The sequence below is a fragment of the Clarias gariepinus genome, chromosome 15 (assembly GCF_024256425.1).
Source record: "Clarias gariepinus isolate MV-2021 ecotype Netherlands chromosome 15, CGAR_prim_01v2, whole genome shotgun sequence".
Classification (NCBI taxonomy): domain Eukaryota; kingdom Metazoa; phylum Chordata; class Actinopteri; order Siluriformes; family Clariidae; genus Clarias; species Clarias gariepinus.
The window spans coordinates 27,238,844-27,262,900 of record NC_071114.1 but is presented as its reverse complement, the minus strand read 5'-3'; the positions used below and the strand labels follow the sequence as shown (position 1 = coordinate 27,262,900).

General features: G+C 41.0%; 1 protein-coding gene across 2 annotated transcripts in view; it reads left to right on the top strand.

Annotated features, from left to right (window-relative positions):
• Positions 1-23,977, top strand: part of sos1 (son of sevenless homolog 1 (Drosophila)) — a 38,684-nt gene extending 14,707 nt beyond the window's left edge. Inside the window, exons 3-24 of one of the 2 annotated variants that reach the window (XM_053513663.1) lie at positions 1,254-1,385; positions 2,547-2,711; positions 3,597-3,806; positions 4,019-4,162; positions 4,429-4,539; positions 4,690-4,788; positions 5,682-5,809; positions 7,566-7,857; positions 9,005-9,371; positions 15,898-15,979; positions 16,105-16,227; positions 16,409-16,512; positions 17,475-17,697; positions 18,309-18,428; positions 18,556-18,718; positions 18,799-18,916; positions 19,011-19,183; positions 20,087-20,203; positions 20,324-20,597; positions 21,432-21,476; positions 21,775-21,896; positions 22,675-23,977. In XM_053513663.1, coding sequence (XP_053369638.1) covers positions 1,254-1,385; positions 2,547-2,711; positions 3,597-3,806; positions 4,019-4,162; positions 4,429-4,539; positions 4,690-4,788; positions 5,682-5,809; positions 7,566-7,857; positions 9,005-9,371; positions 15,898-15,979; positions 16,105-16,227; positions 16,409-16,512; positions 17,475-17,697; positions 18,309-18,428; positions 18,556-18,718; positions 18,799-18,916; positions 19,011-19,183; positions 20,087-20,203; positions 20,324-20,597; positions 21,432-21,476; positions 21,775-21,896; positions 22,675-23,094 — 3,732 coding nt within the window. In that variant the 3' untranslated portion in view covers positions 23,095-23,977. The remainder of the gene's footprint in view (positions 1-1,253; positions 1,386-2,546; positions 2,712-3,596; positions 3,807-4,018; positions 4,163-4,428; positions 4,540-4,689; positions 4,789-5,681; positions 5,810-7,565; positions 7,858-9,004; positions 9,372-15,897; positions 15,980-16,104; positions 16,228-16,408; positions 16,513-17,474; positions 17,698-18,308; positions 18,429-18,555; positions 18,719-18,798; positions 18,917-19,010; positions 19,184-20,086; positions 20,204-20,323; positions 20,598-21,431; positions 21,477-21,774; positions 21,897-22,674) is intronic. The other variant, XM_053513664.1, reaches the window with a different exon arrangement.
• Positions 23,978-24,057: the final 80 nt, after the last annotated feature.

Here is a 24,057-nt window from a genome sequence, read left to right as displayed (position 1 = left end):
CACACACACACACACACACACACTCACCCACCCACCCACACACATTTACATAAAGACTGTTTTATTGGAAAAATGAACAAGGAACATCGCTACGAACATCGTGAGCGCATACTAACGGAATCACTGCTGTAAAGTAAAAATTTTTTACCTTTGAAAAGAATCGCAACAGAGCAGAGTTTCTGTGTAGAGCAGAGAGTGAGTGTATGTGTCTGTGTGTGTTTGTGTGTGAAGGCGTGAAGAGGAAGTGTGTGTGTGTGTGTGTGTGTGTGTGTGTGAGAGAAGGCGAAAGGAGGAGGGGTGTGTGTGAGTGTGTGTGAGTGAGAAGGGACATGGTGTCCAATAAAGCACGCACACAACGTGCAAGTTGATACTGAGAGGCTGAGGGAGAAAATGGATCTTTATCCTTCTAACGAGACTTTCCTTTGCTTTACACGCGCACACACACGTGTGTTATAATAAACAGTACACGCGCGCAGTACACACAAACAATAAATAAACAACAAATGCAGATACAAAAAAATGTTTTACACACACACACATGGTCAGTGTTATAGTAAACAGTACACGCGTGCACGGATGTTGATTATACCAGTGAGAGACGCGCACTAAGACCCAGCAGGGCAGACGATTACCCACAATTCAGCAGTGCAAGAGAGAGAAAAACCGTTGGCTCAGTTGTGATCACATGACGCTCAGAATCAAAACAAGAAGTGCATGCGTAATACATGATACTCGGTACTCGTACTTGTTCGTTTTCCTTGTTCGAGGTTTTACTGTATTTACCTCTAACAGGGTGTTTAGTAGTTGCATTTCACATTAAGATGTTGATGCCCTTTGCTGATTTGTTACTGACCCATTTCTCAACTCTTTGTCTTTCTGATCTTTTTTTTTTTTTTCCACGCACAGACGCCTTGCGTGAGCTGGAAAGGTGCTTTATTTGTTTTGCCGTCACACATCACTGTGCCACAAACTGCCTGTTTTATTCTGCCATGCGTATCCCACGTTCCTATTATTCTGCCCATATTTTCTATGATCATCTCTTCCCTTGTTTCTCTCTTTCATCTGCCTCTCATAAGAAAGGTCACGTTCATGTACCCCTGTCTGTGAAACCAGGTTGGTACAGAAGGATGTACAAACCCCGAGTTTCGAACCCCATTTAGTCGTAAAATGTCTTTTTACCTGTTTAATAATAAAAAAAAAAAAAAATGAATAAAGCCATCGTTCTGTGTCGCTGTCTCACTGTGGTTTGGCAGGAGCGAGTCCAGAAGAGTTTCCCTCACCCCATCGATAAGTGGGCCATCGCGGACGCCCAGGCGGCCATCGAGAAGAGGAAGAGGAGGAACCCGCTGGCTCTGCCTGTGGATAAGATTCACCCGCTTCTCAAGGTGCGGCACTTTAAGACTCGCCTTAATAACTTTTCTTAAATACAGTATTATTTTAAAGCCATATCTGTGCCAGATAAAGACATTCTTTTATTTAGGGTGCATGAGTCAGAAAGTCTATCCTTTTCTCATTTATTTATTTATTATGTTTAAACTACTGATACTGGTGCTTTTTGTTTCCAAAAAATTAAGAAAATCTAAATATTTGAATGTCTTTTACCCTGATACTCAAGGTTTTGTTGCAAAAATTAATTCATTAAAAAAATTAGAAAATGTTGCATAAATAAATAAAAAATGTCTTTAAATTAAATACAATAATTAAGTATATAATAAAATATTTTATGTATTTTTATATGAATTATGTAAGTGTATAATAACATTTTATTTATATTAAAATTAATGATATTGGTGCGTTTTGCTTTCAAAAAATTTTAAATATCAGAATGTCTTTTGGCTGATGCATGTTTGAAAAATAGGTAAATAAATAAACGAATAAAATTGGAAATGTTACATCAATAATATTTTTTTAAAATAAAATTAAATACAAAAATTATGTTTTTAATTATTTAATAAAGTATATAATAAAATATTTTATGTATTTTTATGGAAAAAACTATATATATATATATATATATATATATATATATATATATATATATAAAATTTAAAGTGTATAATTTTTTTCATATATTTAAAATAATTATTGATGTGATATTTTACATAATTAAAGTTTGCACCAGTGCAGAGTATAATGAGCTCTGTGTGAAACGGTCTACACAATCTGGCATCCCAGCTGTCCATCCATACCCCAGATGTGACCTCCAAAACAAAACCAACCCCTCTTAACGGTTAGCTGGGGACTTTCCATACCTGCACCCCACCATATCATCCACCAGAGGGAGCCGTGATGAACCCGTAAGGCCTTCTTTGTGACTAAGCATAAATCCCGTAAGCTGGCGTTTTGAAGCCGCTTGCGCTGCCAATTACGCAGCAGGAAAAGAATGCAGCTGGGTGGAGAGGTCTGCTACGGCCTGAAACAATCGTTGTTTTTACCATTTTTGATACTCGGTGTGGAAAATGTTCATGTGAAATCATGCCCTCTAACACGCTCCTAAGATAACAAGCATGCTCTCACTCTGACCCTGTTTGTGTTCTCCGTGTCAGGAGGTACTAGGCTACAAAATAGACCACCAGGTGTCTGTGTACATCGTGGCGGTGTTGGAATACATCTCAGCGGACATCCTGAAGCTGGCTGGCAACTACGTACGAAATATACGCCATTATGAAATCTCACAGCAGGACATCAGTGTCGCCATGTGCGCCGATAAGGTACACACAAACACACCGAATCCCTAAAGTAGGTGTAGATGTATGAATTATTTGTTCTAGGGCCCTCCACAGTGTCCAAGTGAATCTGAGATTTTTTATATTTATTTGACATCAGTCATACCGTAGTTATCTTACCTAAGATAAACCTAAGTTTATTTAAGTGCTTAAAGGGTGCAATCACTTTTGACAACATTTGACAACCTGTGAACAGAAAGAAAGCGGGTTAGCACACAGACAAAATTATTGATTTGTGACTAACAGACGGAATTTGGGTAGCACCTTGCATGCATCACTTTCTCACTAGGAAGTTAAATTTCTCCTGTAAATGTTAAGGTCAAGTCAAAGTCCCAGTTAGACTTGAACGCCCCTCGTATTATTTATCGCTGAGCAGTGTGCAGATGTTTACATCAAACAGATGTTGCCGATATACATGAAAACAAAAAAATCTTGGTGTGCGGTGATCAAGGAGGCACTGAGAAGTGACCTAGTAACATGAGCAGGTGCTTTAACCTCTCCAAAATATTATTTTTTTAAGTCTCAATAGCTATGAGCGCAATTTAGGTATGAGCCTTTCTTAAAAGTAATAAAATAAAAATGTTGACTTTACTAACTGTTTACTGTTTTAAAAAATGTCTTCTTATAATTTGCTTTAATGGATTTGCTGTCAAATTCTTGTGCTTGTTGTTATTCCTGGAGCAAGTACGTATTAAAATGAGGTCATTCATATTAACCTTTAATTAGCAATTGATCTCAGCAGAGCAACATTTAATCCGATCAGAATTTAGAATTCAGCAGTGATAGAAAGTGTAGTGAATATGTATTTATCATATTTATTAGACCTATAACTCAGTTATATCAAGCACATTTACCTTTATCTTCCTGCAGGTGTTGATGGACATGTTTCATCAGGACGAGGAGGACATCAGCGGCTTCCCCCTCATGGACGAGGAGCCATCGGCGTCTGAAGCGCAGACCTACTACGACCTGGTCAAAGCGTTCATGGCTGAGGTGCGTCAGTACCTGAGAGACTTGAACCTTATCATCAAGGTGTTCCGTGAGCCATTCGCCACCAACATCATGCTCTTCTCGCACCACGTGAGTCACGCGCTCGTGTCGTTCAATCTGCTTTTCACTACGGCGAAGTAAAATGCTTTAGGTGTCCAAAAATTTTAAAAGCTCTAAAAGGAGCCACTCAGCCATTTTTTAACTTTATCTGTAGAATAATATTGTTTTTTTTATATTGTATTGTTAATTTTGTACTTAAATGTGCTTTGTGCGCACTTGCTTCTGTGTGCTGCCCCCTGCAGGATGTGGAGAACATCTTTAGTCGTATAGTGGACATCCACGAGGTGACACTGAAGCTGCTGGGGCTCATCGAGGACACTGTAGAGATGACCGACGAGGGAAGCCCTCACCCCCTGGTGGGCCGGTGCTTTGAGGACTTGGCCGAGGTCAGGCTTCAAACAGTAGTGTATTAGGCAGACGTCTCGATCTACTTGTGTGTATATACATATATATATATATATATATATATAAAAAAAACTGTCTCACACACGCACACATCTTTTAAATTCTACTTGAAGTCGTTCCATCTTTGTGGAAAGGCTTGATTGTGTTTCATCCTTAGGGTTCTGCTGTTGTAATTAGAGAGACAGGAATGTAGGGAGGGATTCAGTATCGCATTGTTAACTTCTGGGTGGGTGGGTCCATTTCTCAGGAGCTGGCCTTTGACCCCTACGAGACGTACGCTCAGGACATCCTACGGCCAGGATTCCATGACCACTTCCTCAGCCAGCTGTCCAAACCCGGTGCAGCTTTCTACCTCCAGGTCAGAGAGCACGGCTCATCTTAAACCTGAGACAGTTCAGACACATGTGCATTAGGGCAAAAGTGAATTCATAACAAAAATGGGTCCAGCGTTAAGTACTGATGTTCTAATATTTCTGTTCAGTATATTGTTGTTTTTTCTCTTTTACAGTCAATATGTGAAGGCTTTAAAGAGGCTGTGCAGTACGTATTACCTCGCCTGCTCCTGACCCCAGTTTACCACTGCCTCCACCACTTTGAGATCTTAAAGGTAAACGTCTCGTCAAGTTAAACGTACTTTAAAGGTTGCTTTAGGAGTACCAGGTGTCGTGGTACACTTGAAGGTGTAGATAGCAGTGGACTACGAGGCAGTTTTAACAGGCTCCGGACGGAGTCGCACCGGCTGTGCCGGACTGAAAAAAACAAACATTGTGGGACAGACAGACATGTTATGGAATGCAGTGTCATGGATTTTTTATTTGTGTACATATATTATTTAATTGCCTTTCATAGTTCCCTCAGCCCTTTGACCAGTTCAGGACTTTGGATCAGTAGGTACAGTAGCAGGTAAATTCCTGTATGTCCTTTATAGTTTAACTGGAGTCACAAGGGCCACACCACGTGTCTGGAGGAGCGTTAATATGTTGTGTGTATTTGTGTTAGAATTGAGGCTTTAAGCCTCTTTTCAGGATTCTTTTGCAGAAAAGATGTAAATCTGCCTAAAATGCCTTGAAGTTCCTTCGCTGCTTTGTGCAAATTTGAGCTTTAAAGCGTGTGTACATGCTGAACCAGTTTCATGGGCTTTAGTTTGTATTGTAAATGTGACTGCAAGTTAATCCTCTTGTTTTAAATACAGAAGGAGAGAGAGAGGGAAAAAGAAAGATGTAGTGTGTTGTGTCTGAAGCCTGCATGCTTCAGCTCTTTAAATTTGATTGTGTCCTCAGTCATTAATAAATGAGCAACACTCAAGGAGAGACGATGATGGAGTCAGCCCTTCTTTCTTAATCATTGTTTCTGATCTTTTGATTTTTCTTTGATCTTTTCTTGCATGTTCATTTCTTTTGTTTCTTTCCGGCTCTTTTCAATTTCAAGTTTTTCTTTTCTTTTTTTCGTTCTTTTTTTACTTTCTGTCTGGATAAATTTTTCTACGCCCTATCCCCGCAGCACCTGGAGGAGAAAAGTGAGGATGAGGACGATAAGGAACGTCTGAAGCAGGCCATCACTGCACTCCTCAACCTTCAAAGCAGCATGGAGAGGATCTGCTCCAAAAGCCTGGCCAAGAGAAGACTCAGGTACACGGTGACACCCATGTATACACCCACGCATACGCACACACACGCACACACACGCACAGTCTCTGCATGAGGAGACTGTAAGGTCGAACTGCTTGACTGGGGAGGTCTGATCATCACACACTCTTCAAACAGAAAATCATTTAAGCATGAAACTTAAACAAACCCTCACTCAAAACATTCACACACACACACACACACACACACAAAAAAAAAAACCTTTTCCTGTACCCCTCCCATCCTCCCCGCTCCACCCAGACTCGGTCCCGAGCTCCCTCACCACCCCTGCCCCTAAAATAGCCCTGGTGTATGATCGAGTAAGGGGGGTCAGCATGTTGTCCCAGGGATGTTGCGTCAGGGTTTGGGCCGTCCAGCCCGACTGTTATTGTTCTCAGGTTGGAAAAAAGTGAGTGAGTGAGCGAGAGAGAGAGAGAGAGAGACAGAGAAGGTGCCGATTTGTGGGAGAGAAATTCAAATCTTTTGTGAAGTGGAGCTCAGCATCCCTTTTTCGTTTTTCGGGTCTGTGCTTCTAGTTCGGGTTGATTGTTATTATTATTATTTTTATTTCTCTACCGAATCGTTCTGCGCCTAGCTTTGTCCTTTAAAATGGCATTGTCGAAGTGGATTTAACAGATCTCCCTCTCTTTTTCTTTTGGTGCCTTAAATTTTCTCCCGGTTCTAGTCTTCTTTTATGGGGAAAGGATGGCTAATTTTACGGTGAGTGGTTTTTATTTTTTATATTGTCATCTATGTTTCCATACAAATTAAAGTTTTTTTTCTTTCTTTTTTTTCTTTTTTTTTAATAATGTGTAGCGCTGTTGAATCAGTAGCCGTGAGCCTTCCTGTTTCCCTTGACTTCTTTGTATGAGGGTTAGAACAAAGGGTCAACCTGCTATACCTGCTACACCCTTTGGGGCATTTTTTTTTCCATCAGAGAGCATTTAACAGATGTTTTAAAGAGGTTATTTTGCATCATGTTTTTTTTCCTAGGTTGCTTAGTTATCTTTCGTTTTAAGTTTGTTTTGGATTTAATTATGTGCACCTGCCAAAGCGAGGTATTATTATTAAACTGATGGGATTTAAACAGAAAGTTAGACTGTGATAGTCACTTGTTTTTGCCATTTTGCCACTGAGTATCAAGCCATTATAGTGTCATGCCCTCCAGCGCCACCCTCTGCAGGTGCCAGGCTCTTTGAAACACACGATCCATATGCCGAGGCTGGTATGAGGAAAGAGCCAGCGACCCTGCAATCCAGAAAACATCAGTAAGCTCCTTCCCCATCCCCCCTACAACTAGCCTTGTGCAGCTTTTTCCACCACTGGGTTAGTGTAAATCCTCTCCTGATTGCAGCCTACCCTATTCACCATCCTTTTAATCCCCCTTTATTGATTGTATAACCTCAGAAAATTTTTAAAACCCAAACATCAGTGATCTTGCCAAACGATCTATTAGGACAACTTGATCGTTCCTTTCGGTCGATGAGAAACCTCTGTAACATGGCTTAGTCACCGCTACCGTAGACAAAGCCAGTCTTCCTCTCAGTCTCAAGGTTTCTATTTTGAGTGTTTTTTAAAAACAATGCAAGTGTGTAGAACTATTGTGAGTGACGGAACCGCGCTTTCGCTCTCACCCCCATCCTCCTCCTTCTCTGTTTGCACTCCTCTCCCTCTTCTCTTTTGGCTTTACACAAATATTTGTTTTTTTGTTTGTTTTATTTTCTTCTCCCCCCTCCCTCCCACGGCTCTCCCTCTCCAGCGAGTCGGCCTGCCGCTTCTACAGTCAGCAGATGAAGGGCAAGCACCTGGCCATCAAGAAAATGAACGAGATCCAGAGGAACATCGACGGCTGGGAGGGCAGAGACATCGGCCAGTGCTGCAACGAGTTCATCATGGAGGGAACGTTGATGCGGGTGGGCGCCAAGCACGAACGTCACATCTTCCTCTTCGACGGCTTGATGATCTGCTGCAAGTCCAACCACGGGCAGCCACGCCTGCCAGGGGCCAGCGCTGCCGAATACAGGTTGAAAGAAAAGTTCTTCATGCGCAAGGTAAGTGTGGAATCACACAAGCTTGAGTGTAATTTAGATGGATGATGGGGTGGATCGATGCCTGAGTGGGACTGGTGATATTGGTTTTAGAGAAAGGTTAGTGTTGGAACGCATTTTGATGGATGAATTGATAGTTGAATGATTGATGGTTCCTTTGGTGTCTGTAAGATGAGGTTCACAAATTAACGATGTTGGTAGAAAGAAAGGAACGAGTCCTGAGGTTTAAAATAGATTGAGTCGGTTTTGTTGTTGGAAGGTCGATGAACAAATTGGGAAATGATGTTGGTGGAGAAAATCGGAAAACCAGTAGACGAGGTGAAAAGATGAATCCATGGGGTTCGTGGTGAAACAGTGAAGATGCATTTGTGCATGGATGAAGGGATGAGATGATATTGGTAGCTAAACATAAATACTTGTTTTTAGTCTGTCGAGAAAGATGGAAAACTTGGAAAAATGTGATGGATAAATGGTATCGATTGAAAACAAAAAAAGAAAGATGATGAGAGGATGCTGGGAAGGTGAATGATGTTACTGTGAGGAGATATTATGTCTGCATGACAAATAGGAATTGTAGGTAGATGTTTCGGTCATAGAGGTTTTATGGGAAGAAATTGATTGTATTGGTGAAACTAGATGCTTGGATTTCACTGGTTGGAAACAACACGTGGCGTTGGGAAGAAGTGGTACTCGGGTTGGGTTGAGTGAACGGATGGTTGTGGCGAAAGAGAACGGATGGACGCATGGATAGATGGCGTGTGTTGATGGGAGGAAGGATAAACGGATACTAGGGAAAGCTGTCTAGTGGGAACAATGCTAACAAATGACAGATTGATGAAGTTTGGAAAATGATGAGTGGTGTCTACGGGAAAGGACCATAGTTGGGTGGTGTTAAAGGAAAAGTCATGGTAGTTATTGAGTGCAATATTAATTTAGTGACCGATGAAGGTAGAAGATCAGGTAATAGAAAGAGAAGACGGATTGAGAACAGCAGTTTAGATGGTAGCGGAGGTAAACATGCGTCTAGACAAGGGTAAGATTAGCGCTCAAGCAAGGGGCTTCAACAATTCTACGTGGACGTTTTAGAGTGTTTACAAATAATGGTTTATCAAACAGACCAAAAAAAAACGGGTCTCTTTATTCCCTCTAGGTCCAAATCAACGACAAGGACGACAAGGAGGGTGAGTACCGACACGCCTTCGAGCTTATCCTGAAGGACGGCAACAGCGTGGTGTTCGCTGCCAAGTCCGCCGAAGAAAAGAACGGCTGGATGGCGGCGCTGATCTCACTTCAGTACCGCTCTACTCTGGAGCGCATGCTCGACACGGCCATGCTGCAGGAGGAGAAGGAAGAGCAGATGAGGCTCCCCAGTGCCGAGATCTACCGCTTTGCAGAACCCGACTCCGAGGAGAACGTAGTGTTCGAAGAGAACGTCCAGTCCCAGTCTGGCATTCCGATCATCAAGGCGGGCACGGTGCTGAAGCTCATCGAGAGGCTCACCTTCCACATGTATGCAGGTCAGAGCAAGACTACGTGTCCGGGTTTGTCAGTGGACTCACTAGGTGATAAACAGGCTACCTTGAGTACACAGTACAAATCCTGTCTAGTGTAGATACGAGGTACACAACGTATTGGAGAACACTTTTTTTGTCATCCAGTTGTTCTCAAGTGGCTCATACCAGGCATAAAATGGTGCTGACTGCTTGGTCCAGACCAAAAGTTGAGACTTTTTGGGTGTGTTCAAGGACTTACTTGGGGAAGACTGCTGTAGAATGCTATACCATGCTATTATAATTCATATAACAAATATCTTTAATGGTATGGCACTTGTGTTGCTTAAAACCCGAGAAGATATCTTGTTGGCTTGCATTTTTGCCTGAACCCAGGGCTCATGAACTTGAGAACTGGTGATATATCATTATTATTAATATGAAAAGCAAACCGTACTGACTTTGATGTAAAGAATAAACCACTTAGAGGTGTGCTGCTGTAGGAAAATAACGGACGCCTGGTTGGTGCGATGCATCTTGACAAGTTAAGTTTCCAGCTTGAAGTTGATTATTTTCGTTTACTTTTACATTTACAGCATTTAGCAGACGCCTTTATCTCCCATGTCTCATTTTATGTCGTTATACATCTGAGCAGTTAGGTAAAGGGCCTTGCTCTCAACTGTGGCAACTTTTTTGGGCTGGGATTTGAACCCGGGACCTTCTGATCAGTAAGTTTCCAGCAACAGAACGTCCTGTTATAGAAACATATATATTCTAGCAACAGAATATCCTGAAGTGTTTTGTTCCTTTTATGCCATGTGTCTGTTTCAACGGTTACAATATTTAAATACATTAACAAATAATACATCAGACATTTTTGTTGTGGACAGATGGATTTTTCCCCCCCTAATGTTACCTCATATAAGAAGATCCCTAGCTTGCTCAGATCTGCTGTTCATTTACATGGACACTGAAATGGTGTGTCCGGAAAAAGGAGTGAATCAGAGGGAGTTTAAAGTTATATATATTAAAAAAAGCATTATCTGAGTTGTGTTTGAGCTGTCGTGTTTAAAGAAGCTCTGAGACCTGTTAAAGAAATAGAAAAAATATGGGACCTTGTATGTTGTAATTTTTTTTTTTAAAGAAATATATCCTTACCAAGAACTTCACTATATCAATTATTGTATTTATTTCCTTTATCTGTCTCTTTAAAAAATTTACCGTCGTTAGATGATGTAAAGCATTCACCATGCGAGTCCCTGTGAACCAGCTGTTAATACAGACACGATAACGTTAGTATATTATTATAAACAATTAACTCCATGCCCAAAGGTTTCTCCTCCTGTACGCATGTTCTCCACCACAGTCTGGAAAATGTGCAGGTAGTTCTGTTGCATAACTTGAGCCGTGACGTGGCGTTGCGCACTTGTAGGGCTTTACTCCTGTTTGCTCTTCTATTTGACCAACGGCACAGTGTGTTTGTTTTCCAGCACTTTAGAATAATTACACCCCGATTACACAAGTTAAAGACCCAAACGCCACGTGTGTGTGGAGGGGGGAAAGAAAGTGGAAGCTCAAAGGTCGTGGCGTTTGTTTGGGCTTGTTTGTCACCTCGGTCCTATTCCTGGCTGTTTTCTCACGCTCGCTAAATATTTGGACGGCGTTTTACGTCATAGGACACAGTGTGACGACCCGCTTTGTTTTAGTGTCACGGCGGTGCAGATAATGTTTTTTTTTTTGGTGGGGGGGGGGGCACTGATAAGAAACTGATGCGGCTAAAAAAAAAAATTACATCAGCGTCTGTTTTTCCAGCCCACGTTCAAGACAGCTGTGCAATAGGTTGCTGCTTTCAAAAGGTGTACGTCTGTAAATATGTATGTACGTCTAAGTTTTTTTTTATTTTATTATTTATTTTTTTAAAGGGCAAATCCCTTAAACCAATCTAAATCCACTCAAGATTACAGGCAGCTTAAGTTCGTACTGTATTTGGCTACTCAAACACAAGCCTATTTATAGGTTGTTATAAGGAGAGAGTAAAGTACAAACATTTTACCCTAAATTTTATTTTACGATCTAATTAGTTTGGTGGTTTAAAAAATAATAATAAAAATATTTGACATAACACCACAACCTTCAATGTCTTTTAATAAAAAAAAAAATTGGGGGTGGGAATCACTGTATAATTATATATTGCAATATTATTACAGTTAGAACCCATGTGCCCATGCGGTTCTATAATTATCACTATTTCATAAGTATCCCAATTCAGTATATAATTTTTTAACATTTCTTTACAATTCTAAACTAAAAAAAAAATTCTGAACGTATAACCTCAAAAATTAATTTCAAAAATTTCTTGATTCTTATGGGCCAGGGGTTCAAGCCCCAGGTCAGGGGCGGTTTAAGCTCCAGCACTGCCAAGCTGCCAGAAAATGGGTGTCCTATAAATCTGTCCTGATGGTGAATAATCCTAATTCCGTCAGTCCAATACAGGGATTATGGAAAACAGCTCTGAGACAAAATAGCATCCGGTATTCCCCTAAGGATTAAAAGGTGCAGAGAAAGCACTTGCGTCTGATGTGTGAAATGAATTTGATGGATTAATTTCTTTAGGAGCGATTACGGTTTCTGGCCGTGTGGGAAAAGAGGACTCTTTTTGTTGGACTTGAGTAATAATAAATCTGATTTATGATCATGCTCTCGGAACGGCATTTGTTCGTAAGTCGGGGACTACCTGTATGATACTTAATATAAACTATCATCATTTTGTTAATCTACAAGACAATCATCAATACATTCACATGCAATTTTTTTCATTTTATTCTCCACCAACAATCGGTTAGGCAGAGCATAATATGGGTTCATTTCTTGTACCGCTCGTGCTCTTATCTATGTATCGTTATCATTTCTATAGAACAAATTTGCAGCAAAGCAATTTCATTGTTTCTTTGTTATTCCTAGCTCACAGCCTCAGTATGGTTGATCGTTCAGCTCTAGTGATCAGCCTGGAATTTACTCTAACACACAAATCAATCCAACATCAAACAGGTTTATTAAGTTCCATTGTACTTCACTAATCAGAGCCGAGCTCGTCTGTGCGTGTGCCGAGTAGGGATTCCTCTCATGGGTGGTCTGGGCTGTTCACACCCCCAAAATAAACTTCCTTTCCAAAAGTGTATAAAAGTACAGGTCCCAGTTTTCCTCCAGAGACTCCAGAAGCGTGCATCTCTTTCATTTCTAATAACTCTGGGGGGCTTTTGAGGAAAACGGCGTGCGCACGCATGTAAACGCACCTTTTTTTTTCTTTTGTCGCTAACAAGCGGGGAAAAAGGTGCATCCTGTCCGAATCACCTCCGAGCTGGAGCCCTTAACTTGATCTCAGCTGGGTGGAGGATTGATGGATTTCATTTGCTGGGTTTTATTATATAAATCCCAACCTTCACTCACTGGCAATTTGGGAAACCTTTCACATTGGGACATTTTTATCACCAGGAGCAACTATAGCATTTAAATATAGCCTCTGGTTAACCTAAAAGAGAAAATCTCAAAAGTATATGGACCATCAGACCCATATGTGAATCCTCCCTAAACATGTTGGCATTAACCTAAACGCATGTGATCATATTTACCATCTCTACCCATCACTTTACTGTAACAGAGAAGCCCAGACCTGTTCCAGCGCGACAGTAATGGCAAAGAGGTGACACATAATTGGTAATGGGTCAGGGGTCCACAAACCCTATAGCTTATTTCATGCAGGTTGCCTTCTTGGTTAACCTTGCTTGTTATCCAATGTGATCTTTGCAGAAAGCCTAGCCAAGTGTCCAAGAAATCTAAATATATTGTAGGTAGAAAACTTGCCTTTTGTGCCACAATCAGTCAGCAGTTTTTTCCAGACCACCTCATAGATGGCAGGTCAGTCTCGTTATAAGCCAAAAAAAATTTGTACCAAACAGGGCGGCACAGTGGGTTAGTGATTCCCGGCCAGGTTAAATTCCTGCATGGAGTTTTCATGTTCTCCTCGTGCTTGGTGGGTTTCCTCCAGGCACTCTGGTTTTCTCCATCAGTCCAAAGATGTGTGGATTAGGCTAACTGGCGCTCCCAAAATTACCCTTAATGTATGAACGAGTGCGTCTGTGTGTGTGTGCGCTCTGCGATGGATTGGTACCTTGTCCAGGGTGTACCCCGCTGTGTCTCCTGGGATGCGCTCCAGGTCCCCTGCTACCCCGTACTCAGGCTAAAGCGGTATAGAAGATGAGAGAGTGAGTGTATCAACTAGGTTTCCACTATCATACATCAGGTTCTGTTCACACTAAGCCTTTAAAATGTCGTACTAAAAGATTTACTTTTAACCTTTCCCTTATTATTTGTGGTTTTAATTTTCATTTGAATTAAGTTCTCCCTGGGTGTGTCTGTCAGAGAGAGAGAGAGAGAGAGAGAGAGAGAGAGACTTTTTTTTTTTGCATTTCTGGATCTGTTTGTCCTGTCTGTGACTCCCATGAGCTGATGGATTCAAATCTATTTTAAGTACACCGTGCATGCAGATATGTGTGTGTGTGTGTGTGTGTGTGTGTGTGTGTGTGTGTGTGTGTGTGTGTAGGGGGGGGGGGGGGGGGGGGTGGTAGAGAGTGTTGGTCCGTGTGAGGGCAGCCTCGTGCGTCAGAGCGGCGTCTGTTTCCTGGCCAGAATAATTCCAGGCTGATTGTTTGTAAACGCAAACTGAGGCAGCTATTGTTCCTTACTGGCCTCACTGAGGAACCTAGAACTCAGCAGATCCATCATATGAACAAACAGCTCTCCACATTGCTCACTCTCACACACACACACACACACACACACACATATTCACACACATATACACATGTAACTGGAGAATCTCTAAAGATAAATATAACTTCACAAGTATAAGTCTTTGCGATGGCTTAAAGCGTTAAAGTTTTTTCATAACCTTCGTGTGATAAGGGTCTGTCTCAAATTTAAAATTCAAACTTTGTCACATACACAATGAAATGTTTTTACAACCGCCCATGACCTAAAAAACAAACATAGAGTATTCAAATAAAGACTATGAAATAAGAATGTGATGATGATGATAAAAAAAATCAGTATGAAAAAGAAAATGTAAAAAAAGGAATATAAAATATGATGAGAATATAATAATAAAAATTTTACAATAAAGAAAAAAAAAGGAAAAAAAAAACAATTGACACTATGTACAAGTACGAATATGTCTCACCTACAGCTTTGCTTTAAAATTATATCCAAGAACTCGATGAATAAATGACTCTTTATAGCTGCTGTAACGTAAGTGATGGGTGGAATTTAATTGTTTCGTGAAGGTTCCAGACCAATATAGTAGTAATTATAGGTGGATTGAAAGATGACATATTTGTCATTGTATATACATGATACGTTAGACAATTATCATCATAATACAATCTGGATTAAGTACCTTGCAAAGTTTCAAAACCAGAACCCACGATGTAGCCTGAGTGGGTTCGGGGCGTTCAAATCAAACTGCGACCCATGATGAAATTCTTGGTGAAGGAAGGCGTGAAATCAAGTAACATTTACAGAAGATTCCTGGCACAGTACCATGATGAGACACGTTAGAACGGAGCAAACGTTTTAAAGAACCCTGTATATCCGTGAATGACGGTCAGAGCCCACTGCAGTTGTTCCCGTGAAACATCTGATCCTTAAAAATTGTGTCTGCCACCTCCATTAAAGGAGTTCCTGGGAGGCCAGCATTTCAAACATGAAGCATGCAGTCTGATCATCACCCCAGCGTACTGAGAGAACTTGCTACCTTAATGGTGTCCAAGCACAAGTGAAACTCGGGGTCAAGTGCATTAGTGTAGCATGAGATTATGTAGAGACATAAAGGGAGGTTGTACTTTCATGACCGTGTTCTCTTATTCTGCACAGCCACAAGTCTCGGTTTGACTTGAACACCACATTTTGCCCTGACAATTCAAATTTAAATTCTTTAAATACGAAAAATAGTGCCAGTTTCAGGTAACACCATGATGTGCTGTTTAATCCTGTATGATAAAAATTAATGTAGCATTATGCCATCTATTGGTGGTGCTTGGAACTGCCGTATATAGATTCATAGACATAGCACTTTGTTCGAATGTACAGTAGTCTGCTTCTTTATATTACTCTTAATTCAAGAGTATTTTAATATTAATTCTTGTGTAATCACATCACTTGATGACCTAAATCTCCTCGCATTTCTTATTTAAATTATTATTATTTAGTCTGTTCCATTTCCAGTAGTACGAATAAAATTAGAAAAGTGTTTATTTTATTTTAGTGTTATTTCATCAAGCACTCCTGAAAACAGGTGCAGCTCAAGGCCACGTCATGTTTCCCACCACTGACCAAAACAATTTGAAGCCCAACAGGGCAAAACAAAACCCTGGAGTCGACACTGAAATAGGAACAATGAAGAGTTTTTTTTTGTTTTTTTTTTCCTGAAAAAGAAAAAGGAATGACCATTAAGCAGGATTTGTTTTTGTGTGTGTGTGTGTGTGTGTGTGTGTTACAGATCCTAATTTTGTGCGGACCTTCCTCACCACCTACAGGTCGTTCTGTAAACCGCAAGAGCTGCTGGACCTGCTCATAGAGAGGTGAGATGCCGTGTTTTATGAAGCGTATAAAAATAAACTTGATTTAAAAAAACACAAAGATTTTGGTGTTGCAGCAGCCTGGCATGAATAACACGCTTGACCTTGTGTGTGTATGAAACGCACAGGTTTGATATTCCGGAGCCCAAACCCACAGAGGCGGATCAGATGGCCATGGAGAACGGAGACCAGCCGCTCAGCGCCGAGCTCAAACGCTTCCGCAAAGAATACGTCCAGCCAGTGCAACTCAGGTGCGCTAACCATGACATCCTAGGAGTTCAGTAATTGTGTCTGATAATAAAAGGGTCCATATGACTAGATTTAATAAAGATATCACAACTTATCCTCGGGTTCTGGTTACCTCGGGAATGAACATTTTTATAGACGTACTTTATTTCAAAGCAGAGTTGAGTTTACATTCCGTCTCTGCAGGGTGCTGAATGTGTGCCGACACTGGGTGGAGCACCACTTCTACGATTTCGAGAGGGACTCTCAGCTTCTCTGCCGGCTAGAGGAGTTCATTGGAACTGTCCGAGGTAATATTTCTCTCTCTCTCACGCGCACACACACATACACTTATCCTGAATATTTATCATGTCATGGGGATGTAGTTAGAAAATTCCAGAAGGAGAAAGCACAAACGTTTGAGTTCATATGACACTGAAATATTTTGTATGTTATACAACTATGTACACTAAGATATTTATTAGAGCCATAAAACGTCAACTTTCTACATTTGTATTTGAGTTTATTTCCTACATTACATTTATACGTTTTTTTTTTTCTACATTATACAAGGTGACACAGAATAACAGGAATTTATGAAATGCGTATTGGTAGCCATTAGCAGGTGGTAGCATTGCGGGTAAGTGACATTTAGCAAGTAAACACTTCGCCATTTTAGTAATCATGGATCAGTGGAACGGGCAATAAAATCTATTTCTTTTATTACTTCTAGTTTTATTGGATTGTAAAAAAGTTCCAGTTTTTTTGTGTCACCTTGTATTTATCCGGTTTATTTCTACATTACATGTATCCTTTTTTTTTTTTACATTACATTTATATGTTTTTTTCTACATTACATTTATACGTTTTTTTTCTACATTACATTTATAGGTTTTTTTTCTACAGTAAATTTTTTTGTACAGTTTTTTTTTTCCTATATTTTGCTTGTTTTTGAGATATGGACTAAAACCTGACCAAGCAAAAAAAAAAACCTGACCAATCAAAAAGGCTGTATAAGAATAAAAAAGCCATAATTAAAATATATTTAAAAAAATATATATATAATATTTGACACAATATTAGGCAGTGATTTATGTCAAACAAATCACAGACCATTAAGAACCAATAGACATAATGAAATACAAGTACCACAAGTACCTGAATAAAGTAGAAATGTCCAGAGTCAATTATGTTCCAGCTCTTAATCTGTGCTGTCGGATTAGATTTAGATTTGAAGGAGAAGCCCAGAATGAAAGCGTTCCTCTGTCCGTAGGCAAGGCCATGAGGAAATGGGTTGAGTCCATCACGAAGATCATCCAGAGGAAGAAGCAGGCGCAGGCTAACGGCCCGAGCCACAACATCACCTTCGAGAGTTTTCCTCCGCCCATCGAGTGGCACATCAGCAAACCGGGCCAGATCGAGCAGTTCGACCTGATGACCCTTCACCCCATCGAGATCGCTCGTCAGCTCACGCTGCTCGAGTCTGACTTCTACAGGTGCACACACACACACACACACACACACACACACACACACACACACACACACACACACGGTTTATTTTAGATTAATAAATAGCGTTGTGATTTAATGGGTTTATTGAACTTTTGGGAACAAGGCTGCTTCCTGTTTGTATTTTTATTTATTTTTTTGATCATGCGCCAACTATCGGCCAAGAAAACCGGGCACTTTAACACAATGCAGGACATGGGAGTATTACTTATTGTATCCACAGCTTGTTTGCACACACACACACACACACACACACACACACACACACACACACACACACACACACACACACACACACACACACAAAAGGGAACACTTCCCTTTTACTCTGTGTTCGCCTGTGGGAACAAGGGATGACCATCGTACCCAGGGTTTAGCTTTTTCCTCGATGCTGTGTTTCGTCTCCCTAAGAGAGATTTAAAGTTTATCTTTACATTACAGCAATTAAACTGCAAATTTATTGGTGTATGTATTGAAAATTTGCTAGTTTAGCTGGTTATATACACTGCCTAGCCCTGTTTTCTTCTGGACAATTGTTAGCATTATTATTAGTAGTATTTATATAACTTTTTAATCTTGTGTGTCTGTTTCAAAGGTCGGTTCAGCCATCAGAGCTGGTGGGCAGCGTGTGGACGAAAGAGGACAAAGAACTGAACTCGCCAAACCTTCTGCGCATGATCCGCCACACCACCAACCTTACCCTGTGGTTCGAGAAGTAAGTCACTGGCTTCTGGCAGTCTAAACATTGTGCTGTGATATAAATACTCTATATTAACTCTATAACACTCTATAGAGCCCTTTGTCTCAGTCTAATATATAAAGCCCGCTTGTGTTGTCTTCAGGTGTATCGTGGAAACGGAGAACCTGGAGGAGCGAGTAGCCGTGGTGTCCCGCGTCATCGAGATCCTGCAGGTGTTTCAGGAGCTTAATAACTTCAACGGCGTCCTCGAGGTCGTCAGCGCCATGAACTCTTCTCCCGTGTACCGGCTCGACCACACGTTCGAGGTAAACCCGTGAACCTTGAGCCAGGTTATTCCTGAAGATAGACAAAACACAGAAAGATAAATTTCTGCCTGTCCTTCCAGCAAATCCCAAGCCGACAGAGGAAGATCCTAGAAGAGGCCCATGAGCTCAGCGAGGACCATTATAAGAAATATTTAGCCAAACTCAGGTCCATTAATCCACCATGTGTGCCCTTCTTTGGTAAGTTTTCTTTCTTTGTTTTCCAGTTAAACAGAATAATTTTAATTCCTAGTTTCAGATCAATTTATTTCTGTGTGAATTTATCTCTGTTCAGGTATATATTTAACAAATATCCTGAAAACGGAGGAAGGCAACCCTGACTTCCTGAAAAGACACGGTAAAGAACTAATCAACTTCAGTAAGCGACGGAAAGTAGCAGAGATTACCGGAGAGATCCAACAGTACCAGAACCAGCCGTACTGCCTACGTGGGGAGGGAGACATACGGGTTAGTCCATCTCCAGGAACGAAAAAAGAAATCATAATACATTACAAAGACAAAACATTGGATAAGAATGGATTTTGTGTTATGTAACATATTGCAATTTAACAGATAAGTCAGCAATTAAAAAAAATCTTTAGTGTACTTTGTCTATAAGACATACTGTAGGAACTGCTTAAATATGCCTGAGAAATATTAGTGGATATTTTTTTTTAGGGATCATGGTTTATAAGTAAAGCACCGAATGAGATCGAATCAACAACTTATTAATGTGACTCAAAATTACTTGTCCCGTCCCATCTCGTCTGTAATTAAGAAATATAAAACATTTTAAATCATAAAGAAATGATTATATATGTATTTCACTTTGACTTTCTCTCCCTTTCTCACAATCTGGTTTTCATTTCTCTCTCTCTCTCTCTCTCTCTCTCTCTCTCTCTCTCCCCCTCTCTCTCCCTCTACCTGCATAATGAAATTATGGAATTCAAAATATTTATAATAAAAAAAATCCCTCTCTTTCTCGACATGTCTTCCTCTTCTGTCTTTCTCTCTTGTTCTCTTTCTTTCCCATGATCTAGCTTTATGCCCGTTTCCCTCTTTATACCTTCTGAAAGAGATTAAGAACTGTAACATTATTGAAATTGTTTTTAATATTTTTTCCTGCTTAACCTGATTCTCTCTCTCTCTCTCTCTCTCTCTCTCTCACTGCCCGTTTTTATCTCCTTAAAGAAATTAAGGAATGTAAAATATTTGATTTCAAATCATTTTATATATAAATGACGTGGGGGGGGTCTAGTAATTTCTTAAAAATGTTGCTGTTGCTGAGAAATCCTGATCTGTGAATTCGTCCAGCTTGAGCATGAATTAATGCTACAGTGAACGAAATCACACGTTTTTTTTCTCTTACAGAAATTCTTCGAGAACCTGAACCCGATGGAGGACATGATGGAAAAGGAGTTCACAGACTATCTTTTTAACAAATCTTTAGAGATCGAGCCTCGCAACGCACGTTCCCTGCCTCGATTCGTAAGTTGATTCCTGCTTTACTGAATATTCAGTTCATCATGATTTTTTTTTGTTTGTTTTTTTGTTTGTTTTTTTGTTTTACCTTTACACATTAAATCTCTTTCTGGTTCCTACCTACAGCCTAAAAAGTACAGTTGTCCCCTAAAATCCCCGGGCGTACGGCCGTCTTCCAGTCGGCCCGGCACCATGCGCCACCCGACCCCGCTGCAGAACGAGCCGAGGAAGATCAGCTACAGTCGCATCCCAGACAGCGAGACGGAGAGCTGCGCGGCGTCTGCGCCCAACTCGCCGCGGACGCCCCTCACACCCCCGCCTGCCTCTGCAGCCTCCAGCTCCACAGATATCTGCAGTGTGTTCGACTCTCCGCAGGGTCCCTCCAGCCCCTTTCACTCGAGTACGTTCTCAGACATACACACACACACGCAGTATGTATACTCTACACTCCGGCCACATGTAAAACGTGTTGTTTAAACTTTACTAACAGCAACTAAAACAAGTACAGTTTATACAGCACTAAGCCCACTGATCTAGGTTTTTTTTTTTTTTTTTTTTAAACAAATGAGTGTGTGTGAGAGAGACACACCAACAGTTGCTTTTCAGACTTGAGGGACTCTGAGAGCAGCCGCTTCAGCCCCTTTTGTGTCTCTCTTGCTTTTCTTTGTCTCTTTTATATGCAAATTTACTCTTTCTTGTTTTGCTCTTAGTCTCTGTCTTTTTATGGCCCAAATCTCTATCTATCTATCTATCTATCTATCTATCTAGCTATCTATCTATTCTTTATTTCTCTTTCTTTTTTAGTTTTTTTTTTCTTTGTGGTTTTTGTCTCGGTAAAAACTGAGATTCTCTGAACTAAAACTCTAAAATCTACCTGACACTTTGTCTCTCTCTCTTTCTCTCCAAGTCGGTGTCTCTTTCCTTTTTTCTCTTTCATCACAACTATTTTTACTTGAATTTTTTTTTTTCTTTGAGTAAATAATGTTAATGGCTTTTACACATTAACATTTAACCATCATTATGCTAACAGATTTACTGATCTTGGTGCAGTTCTGAGAAGAGTGTCTGTCTGTTGGTGTGAAAAATTCTCAGATTTTCATTTTGGGTTTCTACATTTATTGGTTTGATACAGTAGATTTGATGGATTGATGCCAGATTTCTTTACATTCCAAGGCCTTGCCTCTGTTGTTTCTCTCTCAGCATCTCTCTCTCTCTTTTTTCTTTTTGCTGCCAGACAGCGACAGTATTTTTGCCCCGGTTGCACTGCCTCATGGCCCACGTTAGTATAAGCCCTCCTTTACCTCTCTCACTCTCTCACCCACTTTCTGTTTACTCACTCATTCACACTTTCATTACATTTGTTTTGTCTCTAAATCATCGGAGCTTACGATCACAGCTTGCTTTTTTTTCTTTTTTTTTTAATTCAAATCACAGACCCAATTGAGTGGGGGGAAAAATCTGGGTGAGGGTCATGCGTCTATGTCTTGCTCATTTCATGCTTTGGTGTCTTATCAGTCATAGTAAACGCCTGAAATAGCTTTGTGGTTTAATTTTCCGCACATTTCTGTCTTTCTTAGGGTCATCGTCCGTGTCCTCCATGGTGAGTTTCCACAGGAGTACAGACGACCCCCCTGTTCCTCCACCTGTCCCGCCACGACGGCGTCCTGAATCCGCTCCTGCGGAGTCCTCGCCCTCTAAGGTGAAATGTTTTTACGTGTTATTTGACATCTGGAGCCAGAATCTAATATAAACCTATTTTCTACAATTACTTTTGCTTTTAATGCAATTCATACGGGACATGAGGATGACATCAGAGGCATTGGTCATCGTTGGGCCCTTGAGCAAGGCCCTTAACCCTCAACTGCTCAGATGTGTAATGAGATAAAAATGTAAGTCGCTCTGGATAAGAGCGTCTGCTAAATGCATAAATGTAAATGTTAGGTTCAAAGAGACAAAACTCGATTTCACCTAATGATTGTTTGTTGTCTCTGTCCTTTGAGAAAACGAGGGTTTTCGGGTCTAACCCGAATTGCTGTATTTAGCATTATAGCGGGCCTGAAAGTTATTTAGGTTTCTAAATTCTAATTCTAAGTTTACAATGCCATCTTTTGAATTTTGAGATGAGCTAACGATTTTTGTATTTTTTTTTTTAATGATATACGTGCGTTTTTATTGAAGTTTTAAATTAGCATTTCTTCAGTGATTGTGATGAAGCAAAGCCTAAATGTTACTTCAAGCTCGGCCTAATACATCTGTAAAAACCCCATTAAAATTTGTTTAGTAGTATTTTTACGTGATGCGTGCACAAAGTCTTACGCCTCACTTTCCCCCCCCCCTCTGCCCATATGTAAAATATACTGGGAGAATTTAAACAGTACATTTATTTTTAATCCTCCTAATATCTTGATCCTAATGTTTCCTTCAGGCCTCACCATTAAATTCCTATTTGTTCTTGTTGTTCCTCTCTCTTTTTTCAGATGATGTCAAAACACGTGGACAGTCCCCCGGCCATCCCCCCGAGACAGCCCACCGGTAAGATGTACCCAATGCGCTACTCCGTGCCGGACGCTCCCTCCAGCCCGCCCTCGCTGCCTCCCCGCGAGCCCCTGCGCACCCCCGACGTGTTTTCCAGCTCGCCGCTGCTCCTTCAGCCTCCTCCCCAGGGCCGGCGTACCGAGCCCAGCCACTTCTTCCCCTCGTCCCCGTCGCCGCTGGGACCCCGGAAACTCCCAGCCGCGGCCCAGGCACCGCACATGCTCGAGTGTGACGCTCCGCACAGCGCCGCCGGACCCCCACTGCCCCCTCGCCACAGCACGGCCATCCCTAAACTGCCCCCCAAAACATATAAAAGGGAGCGGGAAGGTCCGCCGCTGCTCGAGAACGCCAACTCTTCCTAAGGAGGAAACACTAAAGACTGCAAATGATGAAAATAAATGTATGATACACACCCACAGAGAAATGACTTTTTCAACAAAAAGAAAAAAAAAAGACTGTTGGATGAAATGCCAGTGTGTGGCGGGAGACAAACATGAATGAAAATAATGTGCCCTTAAACAGTTCTGATTGTGTGTGAGATTAGCAGCCAGCCCTCCTGCAGGGTGTCTCTGTATATTTTTGGGGGTTTGTCTTTTTTTTTTTTTTGGCTTTTCAAAAGCTGTTTGTCCTTGTCTCATGTTTTTGTACGTTGCTTATTTTCAGCCTTGAGCTCGTCAGCTTTTCATCCTTCCCTCCTCCTGCAGAACTGCAGTCAGGACCAGATTTAAAAAAAGAAAAGAAAAAAAAACTACACGAAAATTAATGCTGGAGAGCTAAAGACTAAAAAGCAGTTTGAACCAGCTTCAGAAATTAAACATGGCACGATTAATCTTCGCAAAATGATACGTGCCTGTCTCCTCGATGGCCAGCGTGATCCTGGACGACAGGTAGGACTCGAACGCTGGGACTGCCTTCTGTCCGCCTCGGCTGTCTGCCTTTAACCGCACCTCATTACGTGTAAAGATAAAAGGGACTGGGAGACGTGAGCCGCGTGTTTCCGTGTTTCACCCCCACGGGGCGAAGTCTGTGTGCCAGTAGTCTCGAGTACCACGAGTCAAAGGTACCCTCCCACAACCAAAGAGGTACTTTCATGCGTTCAAGAAACATAAGAAAAAAAAGAAGTGATTGTCCTTTATGTGTTAGAACTTTTATTTTCTCTATCATTTTTTTTTTGCCAATAAGTATGTAAAGAAGAAAAAAAAACGATTGCCTTCTTAAACCAAGGGAATAAAAGTGTTTCTACCACTGTGTGCTGAAAAGTCATGCTAATGTTCAAGATGAGTAATCAAGAGTAGTTGTGGTGGTGGTGATGCCACGTCTGGAAC